The sequence below is a fragment of the Rutilus rutilus genome (assembly GCF_951802725.1).
Source record: "Rutilus rutilus genome assembly, chromosome: 25".
Classification (NCBI taxonomy): Eukaryota; Metazoa; Chordata; class Actinopteri; order Cypriniformes; family Leuciscidae; genus Rutilus; species Rutilus rutilus.
This window is the reverse complement of record NC_140229.1, coordinates 24593390-24614779: the sequence shown is the minus strand read 5'-3', so window position 1 is coordinate 24614779 and position 21390 is coordinate 24593390. Positions and strand designations below refer to the sequence as shown.

At 38.0% G+C, this 21390-nt stretch overlaps 1 protein-coding gene across 1 annotated transcript in view; it reads right to left on the bottom strand.

Annotated features, from left to right (window-relative positions):
• Positions 1 to 21390, bottom strand: part of cntfr (ciliary neurotrophic factor receptor) — a 182261-nt gene that overhangs the window by 81299 nt on the left and 79572 nt on the right. The window contains exon 3 of the mRNA XM_084401446.1: positions 4350 to 4583. Within this exon, the coding sequence (XP_084257572.1) occupies positions 4350 to 4583 (234 nt within the window). The remainder of the gene's footprint in view (positions 1 to 4349; positions 4584 to 21390) is intronic.

The following is a 21390-nucleotide window of genomic DNA, read 5'->3' as shown; positions in this document are numbered from 1 at the left end:
ATTCTTTGAAGATTACAAAATTAACAGTTTTGGTACTCTTTAACTCTTTCCCCACCATCATTGCAAAATGTTCCCATGATCATTTTCACAACATTTTCACAGATTATTTTGTTGCATGAATATCTGAACATGCAACATATAAAAAGAAAAAAACAGAGAACAACAAAAAAACAAAAACAAAACAAATGATTTTTTATTCTAGCTTAAAGCAATCTTTTTTTATCAACACTTGAATGTGGGGTTGTTTAATAAAAAAAGCAACATTTTGAGCAAAAAGCAGAGAAAAATATGTTTTTGTCAAAGACTACATCCAGATCAGATTCAGAACGATGATCAAAACTCAGGAGTAGATCGAGTCCATCAACACCCCCAAAGCTTTACAGTCCTATAGCTCGCCCTGGGTCGACATTTCATTCAGTAACATTAGGCAGTTTTGATTTATATACTGTTTAATGTTGATGATCACGTTATTTTGCATATGCATTTGCCTACATACTATCACTTGTTTCTGCTGCTTCTTCACATGTCTTTTAATCAGGAGATTTAGTACTCTTTCAGAAGATGTGTCATAGCGGCCCCTACCATATAACAGTGAAAACGCGGAAAGCCGGAAATATCCAGGGAAAGAGTTAATACGGCATGACAGATCGCTGTAGCGCCTCAATTCAAGCGGCACCGTGGATCAAGCGCACGTGAACCGATCATCTCATCTCCTCTTTACTACTAGTTACAGCACAAAATAAACATAGGTGAACACCAGAAGGTATATTAAAAGATACATTACAACTTTCTGAAATGAATCCTATTCTCATGTAATCGGCTTGTAGGCTATACAATGTCACTTAACGTTACATTTACCTCAAGAAAGCTAATCTCCATAAACTTATTAGTTAGAAAACCATACCTCCAGAGAAGAGCATTTTGCTAAATATATGCACATATATGTAAATATATGTAACAGAGTCCTCTATTCATTATATTTTTACTTAACCTGTTAGTGATGTCTTCATTATTTAATGTGTTTGAATAAATATGTCACGAAAACAAGTTATTACAGTTTATTGTCGTTTAATTGTTTATTTCAGAGTAGAAACAATTCTGTTATTAAAAATATGATATAAAAACTGCCTTATGTGCAATTTAAATATTTGTACAACTCAGTTTTAGCTATTTGAGTGATATTAAATAAGTTAAATTAATTACTTGGTTATTAATTTATAATTTATTTTTGGTTTTGGTTTTTCGGCCAAGTGCATCCTGATGTTTCGGTTTCAGACCAGAATTTTCATTTCGGTGCATCCCTAATAAAAAGAAATGTCGCTACTTCCTTTTCAATGCAACTTAAAAAGTGTTGGATCTGGTACTAGTGGGTAAGAAGAGATGGTCCACAAAGACTATTCAGAGTCGTGGACAATAATTGATGTTAATGCGCTTGAGACGTTGAGCCATGGTGCTTGTGAGCCATGGTGCAATCAAGTTTGTGATGTTTACGGATTTCACTCCTTGTCTTTCATTTTCTTGTTTCCAGCTACAGGCCCACACTGAAAGCAGAAATGCTGTGCAGTGCAACAATAACAGACAATAAGAACATATTAATATTTAATATGCATTGTAACAATGAGGATTTAACTGTAGGCATGGATCCCTAGCACAACGGTGAAGAAAGAGATAAAAAAAAAAAAAAAATTAAAAAGCAGTAGCTATCTTGAACCATCCGCTCACAAACAAAACCAGCGTAATCATCAAGGAAATCATAACTTATTTCCTATGGTTTCTCAGTGAAAGTTGACCCACAAACTGTTTTGGTTATGGCAGACCACTAAAGACTGTTTAGAGGAGCTGAAGGAATCCTTGTAAATGGCCAGACCCAATTCTTCCCCTCTAATTCCTGGCAAGCGCTCCTGCCACAGATAGGCAGAGTGTTTGACGTACTTGCGGAGGAAGCCTCTCCCTGTCTGTGGGATTGGGACCATGCCATTCTCATTCAGACACTTAGCTGCAGAACTTATCTTGTTAGCTGAGCCGTCTTGCCCATGACCCAGCCGCTGTGAGAGAGGAAGCGCGACCACACGGCCACTAGCCCACCAGACATAAGGTCACAATCTGTTTTTGCGAAGCAACGCCACACAATGACATATTGTTTACACCTTTGCTTGTTTAAATTAACGGCATCTGCTCAACAGAAAACACCCTGTAGCCCACTCAAAATGTGGTGTGTCACAATGTGCTGACTTTTTAACAGTTTTTGCTTTATCAACAATGCAGTAACACACTGACGTAGTAGGTGGAGTATGTGGTTATGAGATCTGATCACATGAGACACATTTAAGATGTTACTACCAGGTGTAAACGGCAATCTGTCTCGGCTACACTTGTGTTTAGATCACCTGGAACAGATGTTAGTACGGTACCAGAAGTAAACAGCGGAGACATGTGTGATTAATGTCTTAAAGGGATGGTTTACGCCAAATTTTAAGTTCTGTCATCATTTACTCACCATTGTTTCTTTCCAAACTAGTTTGAGAGTGATACAGGTTTGGAACGACATGTGGCTAAGTCTTTAAGATAATTTCACACTTTCTTCTTGCAGAGACAGACAGAATAAATGGAAATAAAGTAAAAACTTGCCATAGTTTTTGACAAGTAAAAACCGCAATCATGCTCAATGAAATGTTGCATTTGTAATGCATGTAAAATGAAATTCCTTATTAATATTTGTATTAATCACGTGATGTCGCTTACATTTCGTTCAGTTATTTTCAGCGGCCGAGGAAGTATGCAGAGGCGGGTGATGAAGTGCATTCCTCATCATGTTCTCATAAGAGGACTCATCTCCACTTTTCCCCTCTTCATTCGACTAATTTGATTAGTCAATGAAATTGCTGTCAGGCGGCGTTACGGGTAGCATCTCGTCACATCATATTGATTGCAGTGCTTTGCACATTTGCTACTGCATAGCAGTTTATAATTTAGCTGTGGGGTTATATGGGAGTTGCGGAAAAGAATCTACCAATTCTACCAAGAATCTACCAAAGTCTAACACGTCACCCACGTTTGTTCTAAATGTTCATGCACAGCCTATCTGAACACATTTGATGTTTAAAGGGGTCCTATAATGTCCTTTTCACAAGATGTAAAATAAGTATCCGATGTCCCCAGAGCGTGTATGTGAAGTTTTATCTCAAAATAACCCATAGATATTTTTTATAGCACGTTAAAATTGTCACTTTTTGAGGGTTAGCAAAAACGCGGTGTTTTTGTGTGTCCCTTTAAATGCAAATGAGCTGCTGCTCCCGGCACAGAGGGCGGAGCTTCAAGAGCTCGTGTGTTGGCAGATTACATCACAGACACGCACTGAACATTTCAAAAACTTTTAGCCTTTCATGTTCAAACAGGAGTCGGACAAATATGGAGAGACTCAAGAAGAAGTGACATGTAGACTGCAACAGGACATTTCTGAATGGTTAGTTGATGAATTTACGTATGTAGCTGATGTGTAGTTAACCATCTTCTAATCATTGATTAGCATATTCTGTCATGATAATCTATAAACGGTGTTCCCAGAGGTGGGGTTTATGTACATTTTAGGGTTAGGGATGTCACTAACCCATGAAGAAGCTCATTGTAGTCCCTACCACCCGTTTGTTGTAGTCCTTAAAAACGATTTCTGTAAAAGAAAGTATCTCCCTTTGCTTTGAACTTTGAGCATCATAACTTTGCAGATGTAGTTTATGCTCAAACAGCAACATTACACACTAACTAAAGTTAAAAAAAGTTAAATCATAATAAAGCACCCCTTTAATATACAGATATACAGATATTTAATATACAACTTAGAGTGATTGAATGCCTGAATTTTTTTGGGGGGGCCACTCAGAAGTCCTACCCTGACCCTGTTGTATTGTGCACATCTGGACGAGGCTTACTATCTTCTCTCACATCATGTTGTATATCCTCATAAAAAAGATCCAATACGACAATTTAATCCCATCGACAAGTAGATAAGATGTAAAACTTGCACCCCAGTGACTCCCACACAGATAGAAGCAGCTGCTTGCTGGAGAAGACAAGGCTTGGGATCAGGGGCCGGAGGAGAACCAAGGAGCGGTCAGGGTCAAACAATGACGTTTGTTGTTAATAATTACACTCTTCAAATACACAGTGGAGACATCCAAACAAGAGGTTATTGGCCTTTATGAGATGACCGGCTAGCAAGTGGCAGAAACGACCGCAGTGCTTGTTTACAAAAAGAAGAGTCGGGGTAAACACTGTCCAGGGTTATTCAAAGTTCTGGGAAGGATGTAGTGAATATGAGGAAGAAGAAATCAGGATAAACAGTCACTACTTACGTCCGACACGGAGATTGATCTGGTCGCGGCGCTGGCCGTCAGGGTTCTGGAAGCAGCTGTATAAGCCGTTGCTACTCATGTTCACCTCCATCAGGATGAGCCGCGGTCCTTCTTCTCGGCGACGGGCCTTCACGTCCGTGCCATTCACCTTCCACGATACAGAAGCGTCGTTGTCCAGCGAGCCGCACTGCATAGTGACATCACTTCCTATCCTTTCATACTGGATCCTGGCACCTGGGGAAACAGAATCATCCTGAGGTCATCATGATTGCAACACATGGCTTTACATTTACTTTTTCCAAGGAGCACATGCTCCTACGTTGAAGTTAAATAACTATAAGGGAAATGTATCAATATTGAGTTTACAGTGTTTTATTGCATAATCAAAATATGAAGGGGAAAAAAACCTTAATGAGGGACTCTTATTTTGAAATGTCTATGTTTTACTGGTGCAGGCTGTTCATTCAAAAAGATGAGGGAGATCAAATATGCACTCTTTCAACCATCTACAACATATCACAATGTAAACACAAACTAAACATTGCCATAATTAATCTGTATAATGTGCAACAGTGCTGAATTTTTACTTTGAAATGTGTCATATTTAAAGAAAATCATAGCCTTTTGAAGTTTAATAATCACATTAGACTGTATCTTCATTCCTGTTTTTCCATCCCTAAATTTAAGACCTCTTAAAAATGATAATTAAGACGTTTCTTATATAATTTAATATATTTAAGACTTTGGTAACACTTTACAATAAGATTCGTTAGTTAACATAAGTTAACTACATTGACATGAACTAATAACGAACTGCACGTATACAGCATTTATTAATCTTTGCTAATGTTAATTTCAACATTTACTAATGCTTTATTAAAATCTTGTTAACATTAGTTAATGCACTGTGAACTAACATGAACTAACAACGAACAGCTGTATTTTGAACTAACGTTAACAAAGACTGACAAATACAGTGATAAATGGATTGCTCATAGTTAGTTCATGTTAGTTAATACATTAACTAATGTTAACTAGTGAACCTTATTGTAAAGTGTTACCAAGACTTTTTATGACCTTAAATACCATGAAACTTTTTAACTTTTTTTAGGTCCTGCAGACTTTTTTATTTGCACACATGCTCCTAAATACATTTTAAGGTTTGCACATATCTATTTTAGTCTCAAATGTGAAGCAACATGTTTTTAAGACCAATACAGATCATGTTTTTGTATTTTATTGTGCTGATTTCCATTGTCTTTCTATCTACACGGTACACGCATCTTTGACCGTTGTGTTTTCCACTGGTGGACAGGACATGTTGTTTGTGTTCATGTGCGAAAAAATGTGAGGAGAGTCTCTTGAAAGATTGTGTTTGTCACATTGGATTATATGAGATTGTGGGGAAAAAAAAATAAATCTTTGAATGAATGAATGTATTTTGGCTAAGAATATCAGACACATTTGGTTTTTGGTTTGCCTGAGGTGAGAAAAAAGCAGGTCTGTTTATTGTTCTACTTAAAATCAGTTACCGGTCATTTCCATGCTTTTCACAAGAAAAGGAAGATGTGGTTGTTTTTCTACAAAATCTTTTTCACACCCTAAGGCATGTTGTTATGGGCTTTGACATCAAAAGAAAATACATTTCTTCATGTCGCAACCACAAGTAATGCCCTATAGATGTCCGCCGTCATGCGACAGCTGCAACAATGAAAGAAACATAAGAAAAAAGAAGGTTCAGAATACACAAACAGGCAAACAAACAAAACTCGGAGAAAACATCAATGCTACTCTTTGACTTTCATTACGACGTCGTGACTCCGACAATGCACAGGGGTCGGAAAAAGCAATCTCTCTTTCTTCCACTGACCTGACTAACTACCCCTGTAGCTTAATCCACACGCTCTGGGCAAACCAGATCCATGAATTTTACATTTACTCCGATGTCAAAGCCTGTGATGCAGCAGTGCTGAGAAGAATGAAAAGAGAAAGGCTGTTGCGTTCAAGAGAGGAGGATGGTGACAGCGGCGACTGTTTGCTATAACACAGACGTGCCCATTAGGATACGTTCAGTAGATAGCGTGACATGCAGTCGCAAATTTGACTGCAAATTTCCTGCTTAGAGAAAACATGTTTCTATCTTTACAGATAATAACTTATAAGCTTATAAGCAATGACACAATTGTAATTCTATTATATTAATATCTTTGATAGCTTAGATGTTGCTACAGGGAAACTTTTCCTGCAGATAAGTTCATTTGATGTCTGCCAAGAAACCAAAAACACACTTTTAAACCCAAACAGGACACGTTATATTGTCTTTTTTTTTTTTTTTTATTAAAGAATGGCAGCAGAATAACTTTTTTGAATTAGTTAGGCATCACTTTCGTCAGTCTTGAATGTCCCCATTAACTTGAATGTCTGCTGATTTCATCATCCAGATTACCATTCTATAGATTTTTTTATTTATTTTTTCAAATTTTAAAATGGGGTAATTATATTCTCTTCACTTTCAGTTTAAAAAAAGGGGTAATTATATTCTCTTCACTTTCAATTAAAATGTAATGTATTGCATGCATTCATAATGTTTTATATTTAATACAACTCCCCCCATACACACAATTTCTTTGAACCGATTTAATTGTGTCCATTGAACAAACATGATTATCATCCTCAAACATATGTTAGATAACAAAAAAAAAAAGAATTGCAAGGAGGGTAAATGCCTGAATTCCTGCTGAACTTCTGAAAAGGTCATTTTATTGCTCAGTTTTTTTGAGAAACCCTCAGAAGACGATGCTTTGTGAGGAATCTCAGTTGTGCAAGCTTGTGAAATATCTCCTCTCTAAATATCTTTAGTATGGAAGTCATTGCTTTGCCCTCTGCCTTGTTCCCTTTGAGGATTCTCATTAAGGGGTTGCCTCTCACTTGTCTGCCCACTTCTTCCAGACCTTGCTATTACGGAGCATCAAATAAATCCATTTCTTGTTTCCTGCCTGCTTATCTGTTGAAGCTGCGGGAAGGCAGCGATAGGGCGAGTGAACGGTTGGCGCATTGGCACGACACAACAAAGCCCAAGAACAATTCCTCATATCTGCTCCCTTTCGATAGCTCAGAATGCCTGATTCCCATTATGCAATTAGCAGGTACTTCTTTCACAGCCTTATCAGATCTTAGGTTTGATTCATTTTGCCACATGTTGGCATAGAATTGGCAATTCAATGCTACACCATAACCACCTTTTCTCTTTAGGATAGAACATTTGTGCCAAAAAGCATCAAGTTTGATTCCAGGAGTTGCCCTTAAACTTTCACTACCCACAATAACCTCATGGCTCAACATGTCAAAAACTCCAAACATATTGCTTTAAACAAACCCAACTACACAAGCCAAACAATTTCCAATACATGCAAGTGGACGTGCAGTTTCAAGGGCAATGAGTTTGAAGGTCCCATAAGCAATAGAATGGAGGGGGAAAATATGGCTGGAGTTTAAAGCAGTTGTCAAACTGACACTTAATAATGTAGATGTAAACTGGCTGCAGAGGTTAGCGGAGGCGTCATGTAGAGATGAGAGGAGAGGGACTTTACACCCACATGGAAGTGCTAAAGGTTTATGAGCAGGACATATGCAGTGTTGCTTGTGGAGGGAATTCTAGACTGGCCAATAGAGGACCGGACAGACAACTAGAACTCCTTGGCTAGATGAGGAACAGCTGTCCTCCTGAAATATGCGGCAAAAGCACAAAGCAGTTAATTGGCTGGGCAAACAGAAGCTGTCTGTGTTAATGAGTGTCCTTTGTTCTCAAACTTTCACAGAGACATTGGAACTTACAATTTATAACTCACTATCTCAGAATATTGTTTTGTGAAAGTACACAGTGCAAACAAAAGCTTCATGCAGGACAGTCCCTACTAAAAACAGTTGTCGAGTTTGGGATACTGGTGGCCAGTGTGGGATGCTGGTATGCTGCTGTCTCAAGAGGGTTCTTAACTAACTAAACCAGCAAAACTTCACCAACCAGCTTTACCTGCTTCAAACCATCACTGACCAGAATAAACCCGCTTGAAAATAGACTTTTATTACCTCCATTTTTCAAAAAGGTCAATGGCTTTCATTGCCTGAGTCTTAAAATTTCCAATTTGATTCCTCCAAATCATGAATATTTCGTTCCATCTTTGGTTTCATGGCATCAGCATGCTTTCAGAGCTGCCAGAGTTTACAAGAACTCATCACACTCAAGCCTCCAGGCTGCGGGTGGGCTGGGTAGTACTGCGGCATATGGAAGTTTTCCCTCCCTGATATTATATTGTAACACAGAGGGATTTTCACACAAACAAAGGTCATGAAATGCTCCATAGTCTGCAAAGGTCAATGGGATTACAAAAGTATCAGATTGATACTACATGGATCAGACAGCTTCATCATTGGGCTCCTGGGCTTAGACGCTCTACATTGGGAATGTGGGTTTGGCTACTTGGTTTATTTTCTTACACTTGTCAGGGGGGATGCTTGCTTACTCCTAGCCACTGGCGCTGTTCCTGCTTTTCTCTCTCCTCCCAGACCTCCCGTGATGCACCACATGCTTCAAAGACTATCTAGTTGAAGACCAACACAAGTTTCGCTTTAGCTTGTGACCTACGAAAACCCCTAAATGGGTATATACTAAGTATACTAACTAAAATGAACGATTATCCAGTCAAATTTTAGAGATGGAACTATTGCTCAAACCATCTTCAAAGCCAATGGTTGATCCACTGCTGGAGCCACGTTCAAAGTCAATGTAAAATCGCTGCTCTACTCCCACCAGTTGAATTTTATACAAAGGTCATCAATTGATCTTTAATGGATGCATTTTTTGAGAACAAAGCATAAACAGCCCACAATGAATATTATAATACACACATACAGGGCCACTGATAAGAGGGGGACAACGTTTTGTTCCAGGTCAAGATTCAGGTCATGTTATTCTATATATACTGTTTATATGCAGTGTGAAACTATAAGAACATTATTTAACATTTGGTCATATTATTCTGCTCAGTGTCATGTCTAACAATATCCTTCAACTCTAAAATCTCTATAACATCACTATATCTACATTTTACAGAGATTGTTATTTTTTTTTACATTGTTATTTTTTACATAATATCCTCACTAGTCAGAAGAAAAAAAGATACTAGGATGTAATGATGTGGGCCTTGCATCGTTCTGATTTGTTTAAAATAATGGCTTATTATTTTCCCAATTCAATGCACAATGGAACTTTTGACAGAAACTCAGTCTCACTTTGTTTCCCCAGACACATGAGCAGCCTTCCAGAGGAGATGAAACAGGATGTACAACTCAACAGCCCCTTGTGATGGAGAGCAGCATGAGGCAACGCTCCAATGCAAATCGGCACCAGAGGAGATTAAAGCACCCCATCCCACTCGCACCCAAAGCCCTAATACACAAAGGCAACCCTGACTGAACTGGATCCTAATCTCAGATATGCACTCCACAGCAATAGCAACCCCCCCCAACCTCATTTGCTAATACACAGTAACATACATCCTTAGCATTCCACATGTGGAGCGGAAATCTAGCTGCTGCTGACAGGCTGTGCAGATATATGGGGCTGCGCTTGCTGTGTTCATGTCATTGATTTGGTGCAAGGTTGGGAATTTCAGGAATCATGCAAGTATTAAAAGACGGCCTATCAAGAACATGGTTATGGCAGCATAAGACTATTGCAGCAATTGGACCATATGTTACTATGGTGGTGTTCATGCTATGCTGTGATTATCGTGATTGGGAAGTATGCAGGGAGTTGGTCTAGTCTTACACCGTGTCCCAATCAACCGGGTGTTTCCAGTGTCAAGTCTTCACTGAAAGTATTTATGCAACAGCCAATCAGAACATACTTAATGTTTAATGCTGCGTTTCATGCAAAGTTGATGTGGGATATTTATATTCACTTACTTCCAATCATAAAGGTGTTCCATTGGCCATTATATTGTAAGTGCTGATACTCGAAAGATTATATATAAGGAAACAAAATAGCAAAGCTATTGTTAGCTTAACAACTGTAAGATTCCCCAGCAGTGTTGGGAGTAACGCGTTACAAAAGTAATGTATTACAGTAACTTATTACTTTTTGTTGTAACGCAGTAGTGTAAGGCATTACTAATACATTTTCAGTAATATTTTACTCGGTACATGTTCAGTAATGCTTGCGTTACAACACACTTTTAATCCAAAATTTAACAAATGAAAAATGCTATATAGTTATTTGCTGTTCGTGGTCAGTCAATAATCGCGTGTGGTGTCCAAGTTTGTAAATAACGACTAAATGACTGCTTCTGATATATTTGTATGGCGATTTATTTCATTCATCTCCCTCTTGCTGGTGTACCTTTGTGTGACATAGTCCAGTAAAAGCCTGTTTAGGGCAGGTTTTACAGGAGTGCCGCGAGGCATGATTTCGGTCTCTGTGCTCGCGCTGGCCAGTGGAAAAGCGGTTAATGGGAGAATATGGTAGAAGAAGACTGTAGCCTACATTTGCGGGATGGACGTATGTGCATTACCGGCGCCTCCGTGTCCTGAGTATCTCTTGTCTACTATATATCTTATTTATTAAATCCAGGCAACTGGTTGATGAAACATTGATTAAAATTAAGATACAATTAATACAAAACGAAATTCACTTTAAAGAAAGGCTTTGTGCTTTCTGTTTGAGGTCTCTGTGAAAGTTTTAAAGCAGTCTTTTAGTGCCGCTTTCAGAGCGGTCATGTCCGTAACTAAAAAATATTTTGCTACCTAAAAGTTAAAGATTTTTTGTGTCACGCATGCATGCATGTCTATTTCCCTCATATTAAATATAAAACGCATGTGTGTAGAGTAGACTGATATTTTTCTAATGTCTGGACTCCTTTATTATAGCCTATGGATATATAAACAGACGTTTCAATATATTGGTATTAAATGCATTTTCTGAGAATTTATATTTCAAGGTTTTACTGCAAATGTCACGTCCATAACGCTGGAATTGCCCAATTTTAAAGAATTTATTCTCAACTAGTTTTGTGGTGTAGGTACCTATTTTATAATGTTAATTTCAAATAATACTAATAGTAATTTAAAGATGTGGTAGCTTTGGATCTGGACGGGAAGGATAACTTTGGGAGTGGGAAGGGGTGTGTCGTGATTCTGCCTTCTCACACCGCGCACCGTGACACAGGTTCGTGGATCTGAGTGTCGTGGTTTCATATCGCATATAGTTACAGCCCTAGTCATTTTAGAATGTTAAGTTCTACTTCTGTAGTTATTTTGGTGAAAGTAACTCAAAAGTAATACTGGAGTAATGTAATGCATTACAATTCTGAGACAGTAATATTGTAAGGTAAAGAATTACTTTTAAATAACAGTAACAAGTAATGTATAATGTATTACAGTTTGGAAGTAACTTGCACAACACTGTTCCCCAGTAGCCAAATTGCAGAGGATCACTGCAAACATTTTGCTAAACAGGCCCAGGAATACATTCTGTGTGCCAAAATGTGAATGATCACTGTGTACCTGAGTGCTGTCATGTTTATGTTTGCATGATATACTCGCGCATCTGGGGAAAAACAAAATTGGAGTTGTGAATTTCCTAATCACTTTCCAAGTTGAAAGTCAGAGGTTAAGTGATGTTCTGTTGTATTTTTTCCAAGAGGGAAGTTGGAAATGCTGACTTCCACGGCTATCTTTGTTGAGATTTTGGACCAATGAGATTTTTGCGCTGACGAGTCACTAAAACCAAGCGTGTCAAATTCAGCTTGATGCAGACATAGCTGGAGAAATGTGATTAATTTATTGTTGCTTTATTACATTGTCTCATGTCAGGGCACTCTAATTTACTTCTGTGAAGATCATTGCTTGGAAGAAAAAAGAAATAGGCTAAACACTGCAGTACAACTAAGATTTTCTCAAGATGTGCTTGCCAAAAATTATGCAGTCCAACTCAATAAGCACAGTGTAAATTCACAGTGTAAAAACAGACATACACCAACCAAGGTTTCATTCATATTTGATGGATGACCTTGGGCCAAGATATTCTAGAGTGATATGCTCAATGGTAACAAGCCAAATCAAAAAGCATTCACAATCGACTGATGAACATGTTCTGGAGTCTTCAGGTAAGTCACTGACGCTATTCCTGTAGTGCCAATGGCATGTTATAAAGTCCTCTAGCTTATAAATATTTGTAAACACAGACTAACAACTGATGTGGACAATAAAATATATTGTGGCAGAAATAAACAGATTATAAAATCAAGTTTCAAGAGCACTTTGCTGTCTGGCGACTCTGCAATTATTTTCTAATATCTAATTCATTCTCAGAATGAAGTAGATGGCACAAACCTGCTGCACTGGCCCCAGGCCCTTGGAGAAAACACTCCTTTATACCCAGATTACTTGCACATTTATTCCGCCGCTCTACCTCGGCTCTGCTTTGAATGAGGGAATTGCGTGGCCTTGCTGCTGGAATGTAAACATCCCGTGGCAGGCCTGTGTCTGCGGCCCCCTGTCCTCCTCATCAGGAAGGATTGAAATCTGCCTCCCTCTCTTACTCCATCTCCACCAGCACACGTCCTCCAGCGCTGATCACAGATGAGCCGTGCAAAATGAAGAGCAAACATACCTGGATGTCATTACAAAGCACTCCCATAGTTTACAGGAAGTACACTGAGGCCTAAAACCAACAACCGCTCCTTCTCTGTTCCCATTCTCCTCGCAGGGTGGCAGCAGGAGGGAATAGGGAAGGAATGAGCTCCGGTAAGGGTCAGAAAGAATCCTGCTGCTCGTTTTTTACGTCTGTTTTGACAGGCACTCAGAGCACCAACAACGCTTGCCGTAATTTGTCTCCATTTGCTCAGCCGTTGTTATCATTTCCCCAATCAATCCTGACGCAAAGGGTCTTTTTTAGATGCTGATATGTTTATGTCAAAAGGGGAAATTCTTGCGACAGGAATTTGATGACTGCAAAGTATGTACTCTGATTTAAAAACCTTGCTATGGTGCTGAAGGGATCACAAAGCATTTCTGAGAGGATGCCAGTGTGCCAGCCAAAGTAGCACTTTTAGATCATTTATCATGTCAGGCCGAGGCATGTCTCAGAAAGAAAGACAAATCATTTTTTCTGATTAGAAAAATCCCTTTGACCAAGGTGTTTACCAGCTCTCTCTGGACCAGTGGATGAAATGGTGAACTACAATCAAGAATATTCCTATATATTCCCCATAAAAGGGAACAAGGGAAAACAAGGGAAGGAAAAAACAAAAGATTTTCAAAGTTGATTAGTGACTAGGTTGTATAAACCACTACTTCATTTGTCAATCTCAAGGACAACCTCTACAATTTGGCTGATTTAGGGTTACATTTATTAAGCACCAATCAGATGCATCAGGACTGAGGGCAATATAACCAAAATATTTTATTGCGCTGTCATTGTCCTCACAAAAATGCATTATGCATAATAATGAGAGCATTGTTCACAGCAGGCGATCTGAAGTCTAATGGTGATTGTCTTGATTTTTTGGTTGAAAAGGGTGCATTTGTAACAAAAGTACTGCTTTGATGGTGTAGAAGTTTTGCTTTAAAGGGGATGAAATTAAAGACTTATCAGAGGAATATTTAACATCCTGACAGTTTCACAGCTTGTCTACACTGCAAGTTTAGCATTGCATTGCATGTTTGCAGTGTAAATGATGATGCAACAATGATGATTTGAGCGCAGGCTTGATAATTTTACAGATAAACACAAAATACTGAGTGAACATCCATATGGCTTTAGAGCCTATAGGTCGGCCTCAATGGCAGTGATGGAACTGGTAGAAGAGATTTCCACTGCAATGGATGGTAATGAATACACTGTGGAGGTGTTCCTAGACTTAAAAAAAAAAAAAAAAGTTATTGATCACGGCTTATTAATGATGAAACAGGAGAGAGTATAAAGTGAAAATGGTGGAAGGATGGTATAAGAGGAAAAGCCCTATCTTGGTTAAGAGGTTACCTTGATGATAGATATCAGTTTGTACAAATAAATAATGCAAAATCGGATCTAATAAAAGTCACTTGTGGTGTTCCTCAAGGTTCGGTGCTAGGCCCCATATTGTTTGTACTGTATATAAATGAATGATATTGTAATATATATTTAAAAAAAAAAGCTGTCTTTGCTGATGATACACATGTATATTGTTCGGGGAAAATTTTTGAATACAGTGGAAATTGAATTGATGGTCTTAAAAAAAATGGTTTGATTATAATAGACTTTCATTTCATTTAATTAAAACAAAGTTCATAATATTTAGTAATCTAGAAAGTAATAACAAAGCGAAAATGATGATTATAATGAGAGAATAGAAAGAGTGTATCAAAATAAATGTATGTGTGTTATAATAGATTATAAATTATGCTGGAAACCAGATATTAATAATATAAAAACAAAAATGTCTAAATCCATTGCAATATTAAATAGAACAAAACATATGTTGAACGAAAAAAAATCATTCTATATATATATATATATATATATATATATATATATATATATATATATATATACACACTACTAATTCCTCGCTTAGATAAAGATCAAATTAAACAGTTGACCACATTGATCAACTATATGGTTGTCATGTTAACACATCCCTACTTTTCAAATTAGTTTTAATAGTAATTTATTGTAATTCCCCATGGGTTGAACAAAAAGTGCTTTAAAACATATTTCCATTAAGACAACAAAAAAAGGAGAGAAAACCAAAATGTAATAAAATATCCTAAGTGGTATGTGGTCTTTAAAATCTGGTAACAATTTCTTGTTAATTTGAGGTTTTGGCTGATACATGTATAACATGGTTTTGACAAATTCTCTGTAGTATTCTCATCTTTTGAGGTGTCTATTGATTGTGAGTTTACAACTCATCTCTGATGCAAAGCCATTTGATTGAAACCTTATTATACCTTTACTACAGATTCTCTAGAGAGAGCAGTTGAGGCTTGCGGAGTGACAGCAGACACGAAACTGCAACTGTTTGCTACGGGATGCTCTCGTTTGCGAAGGGTACACATTCTGGCAGCCCAACAGACTCTACTGTGACAAGCCTGCTTTGTATTCCACACTATTACTCCCCATGAGAAAACCTTTCATAACACAGTCTTATGCTCTTGTGTTTTCTTGAGCTTTTCCGTTATCTATCCCACCTCCTTTTCCATTTACTTTTCCTCCGTTGTATTCATCTCTCCAATTCCTTTCTCCAACACCTCCCTAAACTCACACCCTGAGTTGGAGCCTCTCACTGCAGGACAACCAAAAGCTGCCGTGACTTCACCCAAATTCTCCCGTTACCTCAGGGTAATCCCGGCGTGATTGCCCTGCTTAGTGGCCCTTCTCCTTGCTCCCACAGGTGGCACGCTACTCACCAGACACTGCCTCTCGCAAGGAAAACAACGTGCAAGTCTTGTTTGGATAACACTCAGGGCTAATCTGTCCGGAAAGGGAGGACCTGTTCGTGAGTGGCACTGGAATAACAGGTCTGTTTGAGAAAAGAGCATTCGGCTGCTTTCTCCAACTAGAGAATGTTTCCAGTGGCATAGTGTTTTTTAGGTGATAGATTGCAGGATCTTGCAGCCACCTTTGCAAGCAAAGTCCAACCCCATCATCTGTAAAGCATGACTAAGTTTTGAGTTCCTCACCTTCAGCTCTGATCTCGATTGGTCCCGCATGAGAGGACATTGCAATTTCTGCCTCATCTTTTCTGTGTGCCATGAGCAGGAAAATTTGAGGACTACCAGATGCAAGGGTGTCCAAAATTGCTCCTGGTGGTCCTATGTCCTGCAGAGTTTAGCTCCAACTTGTTCTAACACACCTGCCTGGAAGTTTCTTCTCATCCTGAAGACCTTGATTATTGTTCAGACGGGAGCTAAACTCTATAGAATAGTGGCCTTCCATGAGCAGGATTGGACACCCCAGACAAAGTGCAACACATAGGTAACATTTATTGATACGCACTACACACTACGGCATCACAATCGTTAAAATTGGGAAGAATTGTCTCTCACACTTTCAGAAATGTCTAAGGGTACGTTTACACGACAACGATATGCTTAAAACGCTTGGTTAAATGTGCTTAAATATGCTTAAAGTTTTCCGCGTACAGATGACACCATTGTCAAAATGATCCCCATTCTGGCGAAACTAAAAATGCTGTATTCTGCGATGAAACACTATGGACTGAACATGTGATACGCATGTGCATGACGTCATCGTTTTCACAGATTCAAGTTTTTGTTGTTTATACAGAGACTTTAAAACCCAATTTTTTCAAAAGTTCGCATTTTCAGGCACCCAAAACGGCATTGTCGTGTAAACGAATGGCCAAAACGCATACAAAGTTGTACGTTTTTAGTTGAAAACAGTGTCGTGTAAACAGCCCCTAAATTGACTTCTCTCTTCTTTTGGGGAAGTAATCATTACATTTTAAGAGTTTCATTTTTGAGCTTATGTTTTAAGGGCCACCAGACAGCTGCTAACCCACACAGGAAATTAAAACTTATTGCAAGCATTAGTTTTTGGAAACAACCATTTCAATTCAGTGTTTGCTTCATCGTGCACAACCCGAGCACACACACAAGAAGCTTGGAATCTAAGAGGGCAATCTATCAGTAGATTTACCGCCGCTGCCACACATGCAAACAGAGACATTAGATCATGTACAGTAATTGCACTAATATTATGACTACATATACAGTCGTGGCATTTATGGTGATATTAAAACGTAATTATCTTTGCAAAATTTCTCTCAAAGTGTACTTTATTTCAAAACTAAATTGCAGTTCGAGGAGCAAAGGCTCAGAATGATGGCGTGTTTAAACATCACGGACATTTTCTTTTATGCATCTCCTGATGAGCATAATTCAAGCGACGTTCATTAATTGTGATGACATTCATAAATACGACATAAAAGATATTAATATGCACTTGACATGGAATGTGACCTTCGAAGGCTCATTTAGAAACTGCTAATTGTGTATACTTAGCAAAACCTGTATCATCTATCAGTCTGGAGAATGGCTATTGACCTCTAAAGTTGCAGTTTTGTTTCTGTAGCAATATTCATTGTTTTGCATTGGTATCATAGCACACACAAAAAAAAAAAGCTATTAGTTGCATTTAGTTGACTCTGAGTTGTGAGAGGAGTGAGATCTGATAACAAAGGTTAATTCTAACAACTGTGGATTTCCTGACCCAATTTCTCCAACAAACACCTCTTAGAGAGTGCATGCAGATGGAGGCGTGAAGATTAATGCCCAGACTTTGCCATTTGACATATGTGGGTTCTCTGTTTTGCGTACGCCAATGCCCTCTTTTCAAGCTAGGCCTCACGTGAACACAATGCTAGCTTCACTTTGATGAATTATCATGGCTAGATGGGAATGAAAAACAGAAAAGTTGAGGGACAGGACTGTTCTTTAGTGTCTTTAGAGGAGAACGCACCTATAACTGCAAGTGATGAGAAAAAGTGAGTTACAAAAACAGTGAGGGTGTATTATACAACTATCAACACAGAGTCTGATGAGCTTCTCTGAGTTTCTATGCTTGTAGGTGTAGTGAATGGGGCATGATGCATCAAATGGAGTCTGAAACAGATGGCATGCATACTTTTGTTGTCATCATTTGGGTCACTGGGCTCAATTTGAATGCCTTAGTGACTGGTATAGGGGCAGCTGAAGCTGAACAAGCAGATGCACTCAGTTGAATAGAGAAAGAATGCTCTGGCTGTGCACTGTAAAATAAGTTAAGAAAGCTCAAAAAATACTTGAGGCAACCAGTATCAACTTAACAACTTAAAATTGTAATAATATAATAATTTCTACCAACTCAAAAATGTAGAACTTTCTTGATTTGTATATCAGCAAACTGAAAGGGTTATATAGAGTCGCTGCTAGAAGTTGTTTACTCACTGAAATGGAAGAAAACTTCACAGAAAAGCACCTATTAATTCCAAATAACAAATGTGTGTCATCATAATTCCCCAGTATGCTCAGCAGCCTGTGAGTTGGATATAGTAACTTGGATATACTCACACTAAAGGTACGTTTACACGATAACGATACGCTTAAAACGGAGAAGTTTTTCCTTTGAGTTTTCCGAGTACAGAACGATCCCCGTTCACATGGATCCGCGAAAATGACTAAAAAAGCTGTATTCTGTTGCCAGGCCATTAGATGGCGATGAAACACTATAGATTGAACACATTACACGCATGTGCATGACGTCATCGTCTTCAGAGATTCGCATTTCTTGCTGTTTACATGGAGACCGTTTTCAAACACTTGCACTTTGAAACACGTTTTCAAAAGTTTACATTTTCAGGCACCGAAAACGCCGTTGACGTAAACGAACGGCCAAAACGCAAAAAACAGTTTTACGTTTTTAGTTGAAAACGATGTCGTGTATAAACAGCCACTTAATTATCTGAAATTGTATTTACATTTTTGAGTAATGTCAACTTGTTCTACATTCAATAATCCACTCAACCTTAAAAAAAAGTTTGTCAGACAAAATGGACGTTTTTACAGTATTTTTTTGTTTTTACAGTTTTATTATTTTTACAGTTTCTGCTTGCCTTGCCCGACTTAAACCACTCTTCCAGAAAGTTTGGTGCTCTCAATTGGTTCAAGCTGGTTTTCCAGCCTTGGCCAAACTAGTCTTTTAGCCTGACCAGCACCAAACCTCTCTTAATCCATCACATTTCACATTATAACATACCATTTTCAAAGAAACTTTTAAATGTAATGACTACAAAAATGTGAGGTAAAAGTTGTAATGTATCTGTTTGAATATGTGCATGTGTAAATTTGTAATTATCTCAACAAGAAGATAAGATAAAAAGTACCTTTATACAAATATTACATCTTTAGGCTGAATTGTAATATGGAAATTAAATAGAAAAGCTGGTTTCAAGTCATTATTGAATTTTTTATGTTTTTTTTTTTCTAAATAAATTAATGCAATTAAGACAAAACAATGAGTGTCACTGACACATTAGCACACCTGCATACGCTTTCAGAATCAACTCTGCAAGAACGCTCACGTTTACACCCCATGCACAAGCTGCAAGCTGCAACCCACATTGAATTCTCCAATGAATCCACTTGTCAGCAGCTTTTATCCTCAACGGACCACAAATAGCATTTTTTTCCCCTCAATAATGCATTATAAGACAATGAAAGTCAAGCACTTTCATCAAGTTCAGCATCGAGTTACGCCTTTCTCGCATAACTAATTTGATGATATACTTGGTGAACAGAGCGCAAAGCTCAAAGTTGTTTGGGGAATGTTTTTTGTCACCGTCAACATCTTTTGAAGGATTAATGAAGGGCAGAAATAGAAACTATCACCAGACGGATCACAAATGCTTCATTTAATGTGTTCGGCTTAATGAGCTCATAGAGAGTCAACAGCAAAGACGGAAGCAATGGAAACGTGTGAAAAACAGTTAGTCACTCACAGGGTATTTTCACACTTGGTGTGATTGTTTCCATCATTGTGAACAACATCATAAATAGCATCAACTGTACACCACTGTATCAAAGTAACAATTCATGAGAAGAAGATGCCAACTTCACTGTTTTATTCATTTTTGTGTCCCTTTGCTTTTACGGCCAAACACACACACACACACACACACACACACACACACACACACACACACACACACACACACACACACACACACACACACACACACACAATCCACACAATCGCACTTATATCAGTCAGCTGCAAAGTTGCATTCAAAGGAATGTGAAAAACGCAAGCTATTCTCCCCGAAAACGATTTCTGAGATCAGTAGATGAGAAATGCATTACAAGGAAATTGCTCATTATCATTGGCAGTTAATATGGTTGGGAAAGCATTACAAAAAGTAGGTTTTTCATGATATTTGCTCTGAAATGTAAAAAAAAAATGGGTAATTTCAGGTTATTTTCAACTAAACAGACTCAGTAGCAAAATATATTTAAGATATTTAACCTAAAATCTAGTAAAAATCTAGTTGAAACTAAATAATAACTGTTTAACAAAAAAAGTTATTACAGCATTTTCATTTATATGCACCAAAATAGTACAGTGCACAAACTTTTGTGCACAAAATGACACTAAAAATAGGACACTATATGCAGAAATGAACATTAACCAATAATAATAAATACAAAAAAAATGAATTAATTAATTGACGTAAAAATAAACAAATTCTAACCTGTAAAACTTAAAATGTTATAGATATTACAAACATCTATCTTAACACTTTTATTAGTCAAATGACAATCTTTAGCAAACTTATTATTCAAACCAAAATTTGTATTAAATCATCAAGACATTTACAATTTTGCCTAATTTTATAGCCAACATTAATAGCCAACAGCATCAAAAGCTGTGGAGTGAAATTTCAGAAATTAGGCAATCATACTAGAGGTCATTTACTTGAAAGAGTCTTAAAGGTACAGGAGCAAAAACCGCATTAATATGCATTTAAACAGAGGGAAGAGGAAAATAAATTGCCATCAAAACTTTTCTGAAGACAGTCAGTTCCCTTCAGAGACGCATTCATATAAACCCTCATATACCCCAACCCCAATAACAAAAAAAAAAAAAAAAACTGATTGAAGGCTGGTCGACCGGTGCATCTCTAAATGTATGCATTGTTCTTCAGGACTTGACAGTAAGAGCTGTCACACTGATGCTTTCCACAGTCAATGTTGTAACATAATGCTCTCAAGGATGAAGAAAGCACAAAGGCAGAACGCACAGGGCTAGAGGAAGAGAGAGAGATAGAGTAAATGCATGAGTAAGAATAGAATGGTCTAGCTGTCCCAGAGAGCTCGCTGGATCGATACACCCCAGAGGATAAGCAGCCAACCTGCACTGTTTCAGATAATAAGTCCCCATCACCTGAAATCAAACACTGAATCACTGAACATGAGATCCACTCAGGACTTCAGGAGACAGTGC